General features: G+C 41.3%; 1 protein-coding gene across 6 annotated transcripts in view; it reads left to right on the top strand.

Annotated features, from left to right (window-relative positions):
- The window catches only part of LOC106749620 (muscle calcium channel subunit alpha-1), a 104,509-nt gene that overhangs the window by 61,472 nt on the left and 24,359 nt on the right, over positions 1 to 18,678 (top strand). For 5 of the 6 annotated variants that reach the window (XM_014629273.1, XM_014629271.1, XM_014629272.1 and 2 more), the window contains 7 exons: positions 2,588 to 2,760; positions 3,284 to 3,399; positions 5,103 to 5,217; positions 5,390 to 5,519; positions 5,656 to 5,822; positions 6,250 to 6,337; positions 7,289 to 7,396. In XM_014629273.1, coding sequence (XP_014484759.1) covers positions 2,588 to 2,760; positions 3,284 to 3,399; positions 5,103 to 5,217; positions 5,390 to 5,519; positions 5,656 to 5,822; positions 6,250 to 6,337; positions 7,289 to 7,396 — 897 coding nt within the window. The remainder of the gene's footprint in view (positions 1 to 2,587; positions 2,761 to 3,283; positions 3,400 to 5,102; positions 5,218 to 5,389; positions 5,520 to 5,655; positions 5,823 to 6,249; positions 6,338 to 7,288; positions 7,397 to 18,678) is intronic. The other variant, XM_014629270.1, reaches the window with a different exon arrangement.

Here is an 18,678-nt window from a genome sequence, read left to right as displayed (position 1 = left end):
TTACAATCTACATTAGGTGTACATTTTTAACGCACGACTCAACAAATCTCGTTGCGCGCAATATAGTGGTACGTCGTGCATTTTCGCCGTGCTATTTAGCCGTGCATCCTGTATTTGACGTTACACGTCGAAGTTCACAGCCGTTACCTTGCCACGTGGCAATCGCGAAACGATAAATTACCGTGTAATTTATTACCCGTATAGAAATTTTTCCCGATTTTATACAGCATAGATTCCAATTAGAATACCCAAAGTTGCCCCGAAATAGGTTATCCTATTATCAATTGGAAATCTCTCTCTCTCTCTCTCTCTCTCTCTCTCTCTCTCTTATTTCATATATCTCTCATCCCAAGCCTCTTTTCGATATTGATTCGTCATGTCCTGCCGCATGCAACTATCATTACTAGACTCGAGTAACAGTTTGACCGAATATCAGATTAGGAGGTTAATAAATTCAGTTACATTTTTAACGTTACCATGTTTTATAGCGTGCGTGTAGCGCGTGTGTATATATTTATAAAGTATGAATATTTAAAGTGTGCATACTTTCGGTATATTTTGTTCAATCGTAGCGCAAAATGGAAACTAGAAACAATCTTTGCGAAAACGTTGGAATCTAAATATGATCTATTTATATCATCCACTTAGAATCGTATGCTTAAGGGGTCACACTTTTAACCAGAACTTGCATGCGGTAAAAAATTTTGTGTAAAAAGCGATATACCGAAATTTTGTCTTACTTTAACATGGGAAAATGTATATTAAAAAGTACATAAATATAATGTTAAATTAACACATTCACTTTGTCATATATATGTTGATGAAGAGAATATGTTAACATTATATTTGTGTACTTTTTAATATATATTTGCATACTTTTTAACACATTCCCTATGTTAAAGTAACACAAAATTCCAATGGACCGTTTTAAAAATTGTTTACTATGTAGAGATTTTCCAATTGGAATGCATTTATTTTGGGAAATCGAACTGTATCTCGAATTAGATGTCGAAAAATTTCTTACACGGATACACGGGTAAACATAAATTAAACGTTTAAATTAATGTACGCAACTCTATCGTCAACGACTCGCGCTTTTTCCCAGCGACGATGGCGCGCAAGTCACAGGACTGAGCGGGACGTGCCGATACTGCGGATCGAACGTACGGCGGACGATAGTACGATACGTATTGTTGTTTACGAACAAAGCTCTTTTACAAGCAGTAAAAGAAGTGTGTCGTCTTCTTTCAGCGCGAGCTGCATCGCGCGGCCGGGCATGCACTTCCAAGTCACGAGATCGCGGCAATACAGAAGTTTACTGTTTTCTTCCTCCCCTCCCTCCTCCTCTCTTTCTTTATCTCTTCATCTCCCTCTCTTCTTGCCGGATCAAACTTTTTATCGCGAGTACATCCGTCGCATTCGTCTCTCGCTCGAACGTTACGCCGCGCAAACTAACGTAGTCGAATATATTCACGTTTCCCTCGCAAACGTTATTTCCGTTAACGGGCGCGTCAACGAAATAATAATCGACTGGTGCGAATTCAACAAACGCTTCGCGATAGTAATCATAAGTCAAATATTTACACGCGCACGGCTGTTTACTCGCCGGCGCTCGCGAAAATGCGTTATCAGTTCGCTGGAAGAGCTTCGCATAATAATGGTATTAATTGTCCAGGAACAATGTTAGCTGCGGAGTTTAATTGGTTCCGATTTATTAGAAATGGACAAACAGAGTGTTTTGATATTAATTCGACGTTATCGCGCCGCTGAAATTCGCGTCCTCTGGTCGATCCTTTTAATTTATCAGCTAAATTATTACTTCTTTCTTTCTTAGCGGAACGTTGATCAATTGTTTATATGTCGCGTCGTCTCGCTCGGGCTCCGCGGCGAGCACACGAGTAATTGAGTCTGAGGTTCTCCAAATTATATTACATCGATTGGATCAAACGACTCGATGTGACCATTACGCTTCTTTTACTACTGGCCGACCCACGCGATCCTACGATCGTGACTCACGAACCGCAGTAAATAAGCTACTGAATTTGTTTTACGGGCTTAAACTGGCTCGATATACGAAATGCAAATTTACCGCAATCATTAAAGACAATATCCACAAAAACGGGTTTGTTCTGAATAGGTTGATATTCGTTTCACACGTAATTTCTTTGCTACTCGAGCGAATCTGCTTAGTTATTACCCTAATAAGTTTGCCCAGCAAGTTATAGATTCGTCGAATCATCCGATTTATTTTTGGCCGTAAAAGAAATCTTTATGACGGTTCTAATTTCTTCGTTATCTTTTTCCTTTTCCGGTAATTTGCGTCTGTTTTTCACTCATCTTTTCACATTAATATCAGTCGTTTATTAATATCGCATAGAAAAAAAGTGCTGGATTCAAGTTAATAATTACTCATACTCCTTAGCAAATTTTCACTTGTAAATATTATTCGATCCAGATAAAAATATTCACTAAGGAGTATTGGAGTAATTATTTACTCGAATTCGGTCCTTTTTTCTTCTATGCGCGAATTATTCGACGATGTTCTATCCGAATGTCCCTCTCTCCGTCTGTTTTCTGCTTTGCACAGGCGGAAAAAAATAAATCTCACAGCGGCTCGCCGGCGAGGGACGAAGTCAGTGGCGAAGCTGGCGATGATGGCGGTGAGGGGACCGGGGGAGAGGACGAAGGCGCCGGTACTGATCTCGAACACGATCCTAACGAGACAATGGAGGACTACGAGGCCGCATTAGATACCGAAACGTAAGCTCTCTCATAATGTAACATAACGTAAGTTCTAACGACGGCGTACATTATTACAATAATGAGATTGGCGGTCGGTATTACGCGTCTTCGCTTGTGTAATGCTATCGCGGCTGATAACATACGGAGATCTTTACAGAAGTCGATAATCACGGTCCAAGGACTAAGGATATGTTTGACGTGTGTGACTTATCGTTTCTCTGTGTTCTCGTTCATGGCCTCTCGATCTTCAAATCGTTAAGAAGAGAAGACCCTCGAAATTCAGAGCGATGTTAATCCTTAACATCTTCATCACACGCATTACGAATTTTCTCAAAGAAAATCTTCACTTCTGTCTCTCTCTCTCTCTCTCTCTTTCTCTCTCTTTCTCTCATTCTTCCTACTTTGGCATATATTATCAGGAGAAAATAACCGCAAGAAGTTTTACAGTCAAGAAACGATAAGGGATTATTTACTGTAGAAAAGCGAGCCCTTATTGTCCAAAGTTTAAAGTTAAAAGTTTAATAATTACCACTGCTCATAGATCGGAGAAAAGCGAGGATATGAATACGCATACGAAAGTGCGACTCAACATCGAGTCCGACGAGGAAGAAGTGGAAGAGGAAGAAGAGGAGGAAGCCGAGCAGGAAGAGATGCAAGGTATGTGCTAAACCTACCCTATTCACAATTAAATTCTCCCCCATTTACATAATTAATAATCCAGATATTTCTGATAAAAAGAGCGACAAAAATACAATAAAATATATAATTCGCGTAGTCATTAAAATATATTATACGTTCAATAGGATTTAAGCCGACTTAGTTTAAGCCGATTTCGCGTTGCATACGCGTGTTGGCCGGCGTAACATCAAATCGCGCGTATGAATTTTTCAATTGTTCCAACATATGAATTTTTATGCTGGCCCGATATCGGTCCGGTTCGTGATATACAATGGCATTCGTCAACGGTGGCTTATTTTTATCTACGCGGAGAGAAAAAATTGACTGTGAATTAACGTGGCAATGAAATGATTCAAGAGAACGAAATTTCTGGTTTTTATGAAGCGTAATACCGCTTAATTATCCGATTATTTAGCCAGCCAAATTAAAAAAAAGAATCGCCCCATACCGCCGACGTTGATCGCTAAGCGCTCGCGAAACCGTAATTGTGTTATATTGATAATAAATGGTGGAGCGAGCCGAACGAGAAAATCAATTTGTTTAACGAAAACGTTTTCGTTTGATTCGTTCATCGGCACGTGAGAATTCAACCAATCTCTTTTCCCTGTGTATCTATGCATAAACGAGACGACTCGCAGGACCTAACGTGCGCAGCAAAGTGAGTTGGCCTTCGGAGTACTGGATAGAGATCGATTGTGCTGTTTACACGGTTATTTCTTTTTTAATTATTTAACGTCCGCTCTATTACGAGATCGTTATTACACGCTGTATCCTGGTATTTAATTTCCCGAGATGCGCGTTCCTCGATAACACTCGACACATTTTCACATATCGCACAATTCCTAATTATCAATATCTAACAATTATAATTCCTGTTTCGATATAATAATTGATAACACACACAAACTCACTTCACAACAATGATAACTCGCACAACGGCGTTTGCGTTGCGGGCTCGCACGGAGCGTGCGTTGGGAAAAGAAAATTAAGAATAAAAAAAGATGAAATAAATTTTCTTGTTGAATACCCCGAATGCGTTCCGCGGCTCATCGAAGCAAAAGTGCTGCGTCCACTGACTGTATATTGTTTAATATTTCGCCATTAAGGAGGTTCATTCATTAAGTGCTGTGTTTTCAATGGCGCACCAAGAGGACCTTTCATAAATTTACTATCAAACAAAATTATGCTTTTATACATTTATTCCGCTATCCAAATAATAAGTATTAATTTGAAGCGAGCTGAGGTACACTGAGAGAAAAATATAGTTATTTTTGGGAATAACAATATCCTTTTCTTATTTTAATCACAAAAATAATAGTAGCAATATGCATGTAAGGTTATTATCACTGACACTATAGTAACACTCATTAGAAAAATAGTTTTCTTAACCATTTTTGTGGTTAAAATGAAAAAAAGATATTTTCCCTGAAAATAACTATATTTTTCTCTCAGTGTAAATATATATACAATATTGCAAATGCGAAAATATTACTTTTTTTATTATTAATGCTATATTTATGCATCAGTTGATGCACATACGCACAGATAACGGAAAAAAGATATATAAGTGTTTAAATATGTGCTTATGTACAAAAAGAATCTCCTTAATAACCCTTCGTACATCAATAATCCTGTACAACCTCAACACGGGTTTTTTACGTTGTTTGTGATTCCTCTTGCAGATGAAGGACAGGAAGTGTCGGCCAGACCGCGAAGGATGTCCGAATACAACATGGCCACTAAGAAGGAACCTATACCGGCTGGATCGGCGTTCTTCATTTTCTCGAGCACTAATAAGTAAAAAGAAGCCCTTGTTTCTATCTAATCGCGAACCTCGCTTTAGTCGAACGAAATCGGGAAGCTTCGCCCATTTTCTCGAATATATCGAATACATCGTTTCACACACATATTTCGACGCACATCATGCCTCGATCATTTTCCTCTTCTTTTTCTCGATCGCGTTTCACAGGTTTCGCGTGTTATGCCATTGGTTCTGCAATCACAGTTACTTTAGCAACGTCATCCTGGTCTGCATTATGATCTCCTCCGCCATGTTGGCCGCCGAGGATCCGTTGAAAGCGCAGTCGTACAGAAATCAGGTACGCGATCGCGCCGAAGGGCGAATCGATCTTTCTTCCTCACGCAGTCGGAGTATCCGTACGAAGCTGCCGTAATATCCGCCCAAAATAGCCGTAATGACGTAACCAACGGCAAGAACGACGTTTTGTGTTGCAGATACTGGGTTACTTCGACTACTTCTTCACCGCCGTCTTCACGATCGAAATCTGCCTCAAGATGATTTCATACGGCTTCATCATCCACGACGGCGCGTTCTGCCGGTCGGCTTTCAACCTGCTCGATCTCGTCGTCGTTTGCGCTTCTCTCGTCTCTATGACTGTCACGTACGATGTTCATACCTCATGTTAATCTGATCTTACAAACGAAATGCTCCCAACGAAACGTATATATTAGAGGAAAAATGTGCTACATTCAAGTAAATATTTGCTAAAGAATATTGGAGTAATTATTTTACTTGATCAAATAAATATTACTTGAATGTAGCATTCTTTTATTTTCAGTATGAAGGAAAACTGTCCTCATATCAGCGAGTACAAGTTGTTTATAAATTTCATAAATTCTCCTATAAATAATTTTTATAGTTAAATTAATTGTGGAGGAATGCGAACTGTAATACAAATTAGAGAGTCTTGTCAAGAAGAGAAAAAACTGGTCGACTGGCTCTCTCGAGAGATAAAATTTTGCTCTATGTAATTGTTTTTTGTCACATTTGATTTATGCGATATTGACGATATTGTTTCTCATTTGCAGTTCTGGCGCGTTCTCCGTGGTCAAGGTCCTCCGAGTGCTTCGCGTGCTGAGGCCGCTCCGCGCGATCAATCGCGCCAAGGGACTGAAGGTATCTCGCTCATTTGTCTTATTTATCTGTAAGTTCGCTAAAACCGGCCCAATTCACAGCATACGCCCTACAGTAGACGTAAATAGTATAACGCCAGAAGCATAATACCGTAATTGTCCACAGCCAGCTAAACTAAAAGAATCGCTCCATACTTCCGACGTTGATCGCCAAGCGTTCGCGAAGTTGCGATTGTATTAGATCGATATAACATAAATGGTGGAAGAGCGCCGAGCGAAAGAAAAAAACAGTCACTTTTGAGAACAATCTCGCGCTCTGTAATCGGCGGAACCGAGTCCTTTCCGTTTACTGTGTACGCGCACTTGATCGGGAACCGTTCGCCTCGCGAGATTTATCGCGCTAGCGGAAAGAACGAACGACGGGTAGATGGAACTGCTCGACCCAGTAGTCGGTGGATAACACGAAAACGCGAAAATTCATTCGCGCCGAGCGATGAGGTATCATTCGAGTGAGTTTTCCAGATGCACGCGCGCGTATACTCGCGGCCGAAGTCAAGTTATAACGACACACCGACAGGCCTCTCGATACGTCGTAGAGAACTGTTGCGAAAAAAAGCAAGGAACAAACGTGCTTCCAGTAATAAAAAAATTAGTCTCGCGTACCCTCGGTGGAGAATCGTCGGGCGACCTTAACGAATTCGTCCGCGTTCGCGTTCTCCGACGAGACTTCCCTTCGCGAAATTTCCTTGCTCTCTCGCGATTTCGAGATGGTTGCACTCGAGAGCTCGAACTCCATGGCGGCAGTTACGTGTGTGATTCTCGCCGAGAAAAAGAAAAAAAAAACAAGTAAAAAGAAGAAAAACACGAGACGAAACTAAAAAGCGAACCAAAAAAAAAAACGTAAAAAGCGTTAACGCGACACACGGCGCGCGTAATTCTCATCTCTCCACGCACAGAAGGGCGGATATATATTGTGAATTAATGTTGAACCCAGCACGTAGTACAGTGCGTCATCGTAGCAGTAAAGACTATCGGAAACATAGTCCTCGTCACCAGCCTCCTGCAGTTCGTGTTCGCCGTCATTGGCGTACAGCTCTTCAAGGTAGGATTATCGGGCCCCGACGCAACACGGTCCCGAAACTATCTCTCTCTCTCTCTCTTTCTCTCTCTCTCTCTCTCTCTTTCTCTCTTTCTCTTTCCTTCGAACCTCTTGTAGTTATACACTAGAGTGGCATATAATGTACCAGTCGTACAATTCCACGACCTACCTCTCCCCCGGCCCCTGATCAGCCCCGAAGCTACCCGATCTTTTTCAAGATATATTCAGAATCGGCATTCCGCTCATTCGTTTGTCCACACATTTATAATGCATATCAGCCAGAAATTCACCATCACCAAATTTCACCACTACTACTACGACTACTGTTTACTTCGGTACGCCTTTATTCGATACCTCGACAGCTTCCTCGACGATTATTCCCGGATATCCGCGAGACACACGGTCGCGTTTAATCCGGCGGCGGCAAATCGAAGCCGCTGTTTCGCGCAAGATTTCCCTGAATTGGGAAAACGGAAAGCAATCCTATGTATACATTTTTTTTCGACGAAACTTTTCGATCGAGACCGGCGGAACTCGTACGTGTTCGAGCTTGAGCGTGACATTACACGTGATGTTCCCGATTTTGACGGACGTTTGACAAATTTACTGAGAGTAAAGAGATTGGATCGAGATTTAGGCCGGCACTCATAGCACGTCATCATTTGACGATTAATTGTAGCTTCGTGAGTCGCTGATTACTCGTCAACCTGTATCTGTAGTTATTTCGTAGAACAAGAAACATCGAGCGGCCGAATAATGGCCCGTGCGAATCTGTAATTAATTATACTCTCAGGCCCCTGTTATCAGTCGTCGCGTGAAGCGGCTTGTCTCAAGTGAGGTATTCAGATTTGAATTTGGATGTGAGCTCTCTTTTCAGTTGAACTATAAATATGATGTCACACAGATATCGCACATATACTGAGAGAAAAGTATTTAGTATTTGTAACTGTGATTATCATAGTAAAAGAATTATCAGAAGAACAATTTTTCTAGTATGCGTCATTATAATATCATAGTGATAATCTTACATACATATTGCTACTATTATTTTTGTAGTTAATAAAAATATAGCTGAGGCCGACAATAATTATAATTTCTCTCACTATATGATATAAATGAAAAATTCAGATTTATTTCTAAATTCAAATCTGGATACCTTGTAAATAATGTGCAAGTGTGAATAACGACTTTAGATCTGGTATAAATCTCGCAAATGCTGATTTGTGTGCAGTATAATGTTCCTTGGGTCGCAGTCTTAAATCTGCCAATGTTTACTTTTAATTTCTATGCTTATATTTCTAGCTTTATTATTATTATATCAAATCCAAGTTTAAATTTCTATTGATGCACACGGCATTATTGAACATGTAATTTCCAAAATTCAATAAAATTTGTATATATTTTCATGTAAAAATAAAATTTCTACTCGGGCGATTTTCCCCACTATGCTCGTACACTTTCCCGTACGTTGGTGAATATAGGCATATTTTAATGAACTTTTGTTAACGGGCTTTCCTAAAAATATCAATAGCCGGTAGTTACGATGGCGCGAAGTTTCGCGACTCATCATCCCGGAATTAACGAACACAACGTCTAATTAAGAATACACCGCCGTCTCTCGATCCGAAATATTGATCGTGACGCGAAAATAATCGTCGAGTGGCGCGAGAGCACGAGGCGAACGTTGTTTTTTCTGACGAATGCACCTTTGGGTACCTCCCCCTGTGAAACGAGCTGTTTTGCGTGTAACTTACTTATTGGGTTTCTTGTCTCGACACTCTCCCCGAAACCTCTCACTGAGACCACGATTGTGTGTGTTTTTCTCTGTCCCCTTCTGTATAAGATTATCAGCGTTGTTGAAGGCTAGCCCGACTGTTTTTACATCGACGTAGCTCATTCGAGGACTCAGCCCGATCTCGAATCGCTCAGAAAATCGCTCACTGTACTGACGTGACTCAGCAGATCTTCCTCCATATTTATTTTTGCAAATAAATATTTACTCCCCTGAACAGTCTTATTGTTCAGATTTTGCCGAGAAAAAACTATTTTTATTCATTGAAAATTTGTATCGATCAAACTGGTTGATTTACTAAATTTTTATAATTTACGATCCAAGAAAATAAATAAAATGTATAACATAGGCATTATATTATAATTTTCTAATTCTTAGATTATATTTTTTTATGTGCGGATGGTCTTATCGTATCCGACTTTGCTTCGTCGTACATCAAGGCCGGGCTGAGTACTTTAAATCTTGAGGAGAACGCGAGTGGGCTTTATTTGGAATTTTTACCCGGAAAACTCGACTAAATTACATCTTTGTGCACGTTATGGCACCCGTTCAGATCCAAATAAACAATGGAGATCGCGTCCCCCAAATTGATGTGTGAAAGTAGTTTCCCAGTAACAAATTCCATACTGATGTTTAACTATGAGAAATGTGATTTATCGTTTCCCTGGGTGTAGCATGACTCTACAAGTCGGATCATAAATGAAGTTAGTTCGGCGGGTTTATGCGTGTCGTTTCGAATATCGAATAAACTCCCCGGGAGGTGCAGTTAAAAATCACGTCGCCGATGACGTTCGTTGATAGAGTCGGTGAGAAAAATCGCTTGTGTTCGATCGTACGCGCTCCCCGCGGTGAGCCAAAAATGAGAACAGATACCGGTTTTTTCTTGTTTTCTTCTCTTGTTTTTCCACAAAACTGTTATCAATGGAAATAAAAGCAACGCGACAACACAACTATGTTGCACTTGCTAACGGTATTTTTGACATGCGTGATTTTACAATACATACAAGTGTGTGTGTGTGTGTGTATATAACTCTGTTGCAAAGAGATAGAACAGTTTTGTCACGCTGCTACGTGATACAATTTTTCACCGCGAAATTCCTTCGTACGGTTCCTTGTCGCTTCGAATATCAATACGTTCGACACAACACATTCCCACTGTTTTCAGCGCCGAGTGATGTTTAATCTAGATACATGTGTGTCTCGTTTCAAGTGATTTGATTTACCGAAAATTATTCACTGGGGATTACGCGTCGTAGGAACGGCTATACGATGAAATCGAAATGCAACGCGTAATTTTATATACTCACGAGAGAAACAAACCGATCCGAGGGGGAAAGGTCAATTGAAGTAATTAAAATATATCGGGTGGGGTTGACTAGCACACGTTGACATTCNATACAGAGAAAAAAGATTCTTCAGATTTAGTATTTCTATTTATTTTACTAATTTTTTCATAGAAACAACATATATTTATATGAAATATTATTTGTTTGAATAAAAATTTTATTGTCTCATTCAAGAAAATATTATTTAACAGAAGAAAATATTATTTAACAGAAAGAACGCTATTATTTGAAATAATATCTTTTAATCAAATAAAATATTATTTGGTTACAATAAATATGTAAAATGAAACAATTTCTTTATAAGAAAATTCTTTCGTTTAACAAATTGTTTATTTAAGATAAAGATACATATTCGTTGAAAAGTCTAACAATCGTACTTATTAATCGAGATATCAGTTTCTTTGAGGCATGCCAATGATGAAATTTGTTTGGATGCAATAAAATTTGTTAAATCTGAAGGAATCTTTTTCTCAGCGTACTTTTCCAACCGTTATATGATTCGTTATATGATTCGTTTGCGATCGTTTCATTACGAATTATCATCACGTCATCGGAAAATCACGGAGTTGCCCCAATTTACGTAGAGCGATCTTAATTACTCCACTTGATCTCGTCGTAGTAAATCATGCCACGCCGATGTAATCTAATACGCGAGTAGTGTATATAGTGGACGAGTGACCGGGGGGAGATGAGACGGTAGCTCAAAAGCAGATCGGGGATATAGTCGAGTGTAAACAAAGAAAAAAAAATGAATAAAGCGGCTTTACGCAAGGCCTAACATGCCTTTGCTCTTTCAGCATTGGCTTTTGTTTCTTCATTTTTGCTCCCATCAATTGGACACTTACGATATATACACCTTTTTTATATATACATATATATGTATATCTCTCTCTCTTTCTCTCTTCTTCTTTTTGCCATCACTTCGCTGCTCGAGACTTGATAGACTACATCGCTGCTCAGACGACACGAAACGTTCATGCAACATATGCACGAATCCACATACATATGTACACATAAATACATTAATCACATACACACACACATGCATACGCGCGCGCGCGCGCACACACACACACACACACACATTTATATCTGTGGTGCATGAAAAAAATTTTTGCGCTTTCCATACTTTCGCTGAATATCTACTTCTAGTTTTCATTCGGACTTATATAAATGATATTCCCATTTGAAAATATCTGCCAAATTTTAATAAATATAAAAGATATTTTTTAAATGGCATTATTACTCGTAGAAATTATTTTAAACTCAACGGATGTGAGATAATGTAACTTTGACCGTCCGATTGGCATATATTAAAAACGCTTAAACGTTAAAAAAAAAATAGATATTTTTTTATGCACCATGGATAAGGGGCAGATCGGTACGATGTGAAGAAAGAATCGTGATAAAATTAATTTTAGTGAGGAGTGGACGATAGAGAAGGCGAGATCTTGGCTTGAAATGTCCATAACGCATAACGACTCACTCTTTTCTCCGTGAAATACACATTTACGGGGAATTGTACTTTTGAACGGTCCAGAAGGCCCTGGTTATAACTGTATCGCTATACAACGTGTTCTTCACAACCTCACTTTCGCATAAACGCGAGAAACACCGCAAAAATGTATCGCTGTCTTCATGATTACGCGAGGTATTCTTCCAACATTACCCGATACCGGCCTTCCCGAAAGGTACACACACACACACACACACACACACACGTATACACATATGTACGCGCGACACAAGCAAATCTAAGGAGCGACACGCATACACCCACCACCTACCCACCAAAGATAAAAAAAATTAAAAGACTCACGCGGGCTTCGTGATTTAAGACTGGTAGTAAAGGATGTTTGAAAATTGCATGCTTGTGCCGGCTGAGCGTTGCAGTGGTGTGCCGCTATATTAACATGAGAAAAAGGCGGAGGAGAAGAGGAAAGGGCACTTCTCGTAAGCTCCACACTCGCCGCGGGACTTCGTCGGACAAAGAAAAGGGAAAAGATCACGAAAAGCGATTCCTGTACGCGCGCACAGACCCATAATTGCTGCAAAAGGAAGCAACATGGCAATTTCCATTTCCGTCCGTCCACTCAGGCACGGAGGATCGTCGACCTCGATTGTTCTCGTGAGCCTCGCCGAGCGCGATTATGTCTTAGCTTAACGCGATATACGCGTGATTCTACAAAGATATCGGCAAATCTTCGAAGATCGCGCTTTATAACGCAGAGGAGAGAGGATACGAATGTAACGTGTCGCGTGCGAACGTCGATGTCCGGACGAGATCCGAGGTTGCGCGGATCGGAGAGTTCGAAGTTTCCGAATTTAATATTTAGCGGGACTACACGTCACTTGATTGTGCGAGAGGAGGACAGTCGAGATCGACGAAGGAGGAAGAAAAGGAGGACAAAATCAGAGACGAGAAATTCGAGAACAAAGAATTCCATCGGAGAGATAAGGTCCTATCTGTTAAGGTTCTATTCATACTCACTCATCAGCTGCGAGCTCCATAGAAGCGGAGCCAGCTAATTAACGGTCGGTCGGGCAATAATCGGGCCGCGAGCCGAATTCACGTCAATTACTTCTATATCGCGCAACACCCATGTCGGCGATCGCGTCCTTCAGTCGCGTCATAATTTTTTATCGAACCCGCTTCTCCTTTTTCTCGCGGACTTTCACGAGCACCATTAATTTCCATCCGGACCGCTATAGAGCCACTTAAACACCCGCGAACAAGACCATGGACATGAGAGACATTAAACTTCTCTCCGATCTCGACGAACTCGGCTCAGCTGGATCTTTCGCCACTGGCCATGATCGACGACGCGCGGCCACGGAAAGACAATATCCGCGATAATAGATAGTAGCGCGTCTCGTCGGGAGGGTGTCGGAATGTGAACTGAGGGTTCAGCGCTTACTAGTACAATAGGGGACGAATAGAGAATAATATAGAAAGATGGTAGAATAGTTCACGTGCTAGGCTACGTTTCCATTAGTTTGTTCTGATTAATCTCTAGGCGGAGACAAGTCGTTCAGAGCCCGACGTTATGACTATCTATCTGTCTATCTATCTATCTATCTATCTATCTATCTGTTTGTCTATATATATATCTCTATCTCTCTCTCTCTCTCTCTCTCTCTCTCTCTCTCTCTCTCTATATATATATATATATATATGTATATATATATATATACATTTCTCTCTCTCTTCTCTCTCTATATATATACATATATATATCGCTCGTAGTTTCATGTGTATCGATCGCCCTACCATCACATATCTCCCCACACACACACATAAACACACACACGTACGCGGCGCGATACAGGGTATCGCAGAAGTAGCTAAGCACAAGCAAGTCCCGTGAGTTGATCTGCGAGTGCCTGGTCCCGCGAGTATGTCTATTAAGTTAGCCCCTATACAATCAAAAATAAAATTATAATATATATGAAAATGAAGTGCTAATTAGGTATTAATTTGGTGCTAGAAAAAAAATTTGGTGGGAAATGAGAAAAATATTGAGGGGACTAGTTTAATGTTGATCTAGTCCCCGCCAAATTGAACAAACATATAATCAAAAAGAAAATCGAAAAAACAAGTAGGCTAAAATTAAGTGCTAATTAGGTGTTCCAAGAATATAATAAGAAATATCATAAAAATCAATCATGAATTATGAATTAGGTGCTCGTTCCGTTTTGCAGAATTTTGCAATAGAAGTGTTACTAACCCGTTAAAGCGTCGTTCAAGTATTGCGAAAAAAGTGCTCTTATGATGACGGTGTCAAATTTTTCGTCTTGTTACATACTTTCTAAATATCTAATCACCGAATTAGGTGCTCGTTCTGTTTTGCAAAATTTTTCAATAGAAGTTATTAACCTTTTCATTTGCCTTTCGAGAGTAACTCTGCGAAAAAATTAGATCCTCTCATGATATAGGTGTCAAATTGCTCGTCTTTCCGCGAAACTGAACGAGCACTTAATTCGGCACTTAGATATCCAGAAAGTATATAAAAAGACGAATAAGAGATATATAGAGATATATATAAAGGGGGAGCTCTTCCTCAATATTTTTCTCATTTCCCGCCAAACCGCGGGAACACCGAATTTTTTTTGTAGCACCAAATTAACACGTAATTATCACTTAATTTTCATATATATCATAACTTTATTTTCGATGGATGGGGGAGCTAACCTAATAGACATCCCGCGAGTCGTCGACGGGGTGCGAGAGGGTGAAAATGCATCAATCGCAATGCGATTGTCTAGGCGCGAGGAGGCGAAATAAGCGTAGCGATGCTCGACTGACGACGACGAACTCGATGAGATAGGGAGGGAAGTGGGATTTTTATCCTCGAGGTCTCCTTACGGAGCACTTCCCGCCAATTTCGTAACGCGAACCTTCGGCGCGAGCTTCGTTGTTGCATCCTCCGAGCCGGACCCGAGCGACTTCATTCTCGAGAATCGATCGAGTAGCGTGCGTCTTCTGCGAGACGTGGCTGCATAAAAGTATGCTCTGGGAGTGTACAATGCGCTTAAAAATCGACTAGCAAGACGAGTGTCCCAGAGGAGATCGCATTCACGGCATTTCAGCGCAGTATCTCGTAAGGCATTAACCCGTTGCGGTCGAGCGTCACTCGACACAGCGTTTCGTTCCAGCAAGTCCTATGTCGAGCGACACTCGACACCGCGTTTCGTTCCGACGCGACAGAGTCGACGTCGACAGAGTCTTCATCGTACGCTAAAAGAGATAAGATGAGAGCAGCGAGGTAGCATCATAAATGTTTTCCAAAGTAAACGGTACCAAGCGGATGAGCGATTGGCGAAATCTGTGCGGACCGGCTGGGACGAAATTGCGAATACAGCGCGGACCGCAACGGGTTAACGTATCGAGTATGAGAGTTGCACGTGCAATTGCAGTTACATTCAATCAAGGCGAGGTTTGCCACCTCTTCGGTTTTCGCCCGAAGTCTCGAGATGGCCGTGTCAATGCGGCAAGGAATATAAAGAATGATAAATTATGAACTCATAAAGCAAAGCACATTATTGAAAAATACTACAAGTAACATTAGATATATTTTAAAGTAAAGAAACGACTGTAGAAAATTAAATTTTGTTAAAAGATGAACAGCGAACACATTTTTTAGTGCGATATGTGAGAAAACATTTCTTTTTTAAAAAAACAAAAACAAGAAAATAGACAATAATAGCCAAATTACAAAGTCTCAAAAGCAAATATTTAATTAAAAATGTCGTTCTTTTTTCTTTTTTTGAGAACCCATCTTGCCGATTTCCGAGCGGATAAACTAAAGTGGCAACCCTAATCGAGGCAAGACGCGGCATTGCAGTTATGACGTCCCTTTATGGAGAGAGACGCTCCTTCTCGCGCGCGCCCGGGAGTTCCTCAGATAGATCTCGCTTGAATTTTAACTTGCGCAATATCCAAGGTGTGCTATATATGTTATATGAAACAGTAATGGCTATTAGAGTCATCGGCCAACGCGAACGAACTTCGCCGAGGAACAACTCGGACGAACGATATCCCACACGATCCACCGTCGGACGTAACCGATTTACCGTACACGCTCGCGAGTGCGCGCACAAAGTCAACTTTCGACGAGGAAACAGCGACAGTTTCCCGTCCCGAAAATCCCATAGGTGCATTGCCGAGAAAAAACATCGAGCACTGATGGGTTGGATGGATGGCGAGGGCTTAGTTCACGATGTGGAAAACGAAAAAAAAAATAAAAAACAAAACGAAAAAACACCGAATATAAAATGGGGAAAAAAGAACAAAGAGGAAAAAGAGAGAGAAGACTGCGAGAAGGACCTCCGAGAGAGAGAACTTTGCGTCTCTCGGAAGAGCGACTTTTTTCACGGAGAAAATAGAGAGAAGCTGCGCGACTTTCGAAGATCATTCCGATGGCCACGAACGCGACAAGTCGCTGTGTCGCCGCGTCGTGTCCACGTCGCGTCGCGTCACCTCATGTCACGTGTATCGGTCATAGGTGTGTTCGCAGTCGCCCGGAGAAACCGGGCGAGAGATTCGTAGAGAATTTAGTAGAAAACCGACACCAACACCACGAGGAGACGATCGAGCTAACGAGTTAGCTAGAGAGGCAGAGCGGCCAAAGAGCGCGAACGAGAGAACCCGACAAGAAAGGGACGAAAATTCGAAATTTGTGGCGAGAACTTCCACCAGAACCCCCCATTGCCCCCTTGGCCCCCCGACCTCGACTGACCCCCGCCCCTCTAGAGTGATATAAAGCTACTATCGGCCACCCGATTAATGCTACTCTATTTTTTTTTCTTGTTCTCTCTCACTCTCTCACCACCCCGTGTTCCCCGCTGTGCTCGCTCGCCCTGCTCGTCCGCAACCGAACTACGTGAAAAGTACGTAGTGAAGTGTGTGATTGTCGCCATTAAAACGATCGGCAACATTATGTTGGTCACCTATCTCCTACAGTTCATGTTCGCTGTTATCGGGGTACAGCTATTTAAGGTAAAGAGACATCCATGCCACACCACTTAGAAAGCTTACTAAGCGAACGAAAGTTCGCGTTACCGCTCTCTCTCTCTCTCTCTCTCTCACAAACTTTCACATAAACACATTCTCTCTCTCTCACACACACACACATACACACATATACACTCTTTCTCTCTCATATACACACTGTATTTCTTTCTTTCTGACACCCGCACATCCTCTTCTTTCCTATTTAACGTCATCCCATTCTCTTCCTGGTCCGCCTTGCACTCACGTTCGCTTCCGTCGTCGGTGCTAAATTTCCGGCAGAATACCTCCGGCGATCGAATTTTCTCGTGCGAAATACAGGGTGGCGGCGAAACAGCGGTGCCTGACACGACGACATGTGGTCGCCGATTGTTAGTCGGTCAATTATGAGATGGCGGAAAAATATATTGAGTCGGGCGAACCAATATGTCTCTTTTTTAATAACTAAGGGATTCCGGCACGTGCGAGCGATTATAATTTCACAAATTCGCGGTGCAAATTCAAATGGATGTAAATCTTCGAAAATTCCTTAGTTTTGTTAGATTCGACGCGTGACTTCAATATCCTGCTCGATCATTCTCTTTTCGTACGATTTTATCGAATATATTATCACGAATTAACAATGATCAATCAAAGTCACACGGACATACACACACAGTACAAAAATTAACGTTTTGAAATTATTACATGTTATTGTACGATATCCGTGATATGAACTCCGATATTAAATTAAGTACAGAATTAATATTCCCCGTCGCGGATACCCTGTATTTCGCGATTTTCCCATCACCCGTTTAAATTCTTCCTTCAGGCCAGACTCAGGCGAACGAACTTACAATATTACACGCATTTACATATTCTACTTTCTTACGTTTCTCCTGACGCGTGTCGTAAATCAGAGAAATTGAGAAGTGAACTTTTAAGAAATCATCGGTGACGCCGTACACCGGCGCGAAATTCTCCAAATTATTCGTAAACTCGCTTCACGTCCAAGTCTGCGCCCCGAATGCCTTCTCCACTTCGAACAGTTCCTTCCAGATCGTACGAGGGAACGTATCAGCAGCAAGGTGTAACTCATTTCACAGCGCCGAAGAATACGTTACGAAGCGTTTCGATACGATAACGGTGTAATGTGGCGAACAATCACGGATCATCACGGATTATCATCGGCGTGTGTCCTGACGAAGGCAAGAAATTTCCACCCTGAGACGTTCCTTTTGTTGTGAGATTATCTCGGCCGTATGCGCGCCGGCCTGTTATTCGATTATCCGAGCGGCGTTATCGATCATTGCGCCGTCGATCATTAATTATCGCGACGCTGCGTGCCCGCGCGATTCCGACAGCCGATGCGGCAACCGAAACGATGACGAATTACCCCGAATGCACATATAATGTATGTCTCTCGTTGCTGCCGATATCTCTCTCTCTGTACGTCTCCGCCCTCAACGGCAACATCCTCGAGCACGGTAACGCTGTATTAACAGTAATAATGCTTCTGACCAAGAAAGCCAGGCGAGGTTGTCGTATAATTATCGTCCACGTACAAACTATATATGCATACATACATATATATATCTATGTATATATGTATGTATGTATGTATATATATATATATATATAATTTCTGTTCTTTTTA

This window comes from Dinoponera quadriceps, unplaced genomic scaffold (assembly GCF_001313825.1).
Source record: "Dinoponera quadriceps isolate SergipeBrazil2010 unplaced genomic scaffold, ASM131382v1 scaffold3595, whole genome shotgun sequence".
NCBI classification, from domain to species: Eukaryota; Metazoa; Arthropoda; class Insecta; order Hymenoptera; family Formicidae; genus Dinoponera; species Dinoponera quadriceps.
The sequence above is the reverse complement of the archived record's forward strand: the minus strand, read 5'-3'. Positions and strand labels throughout refer to the sequence as shown.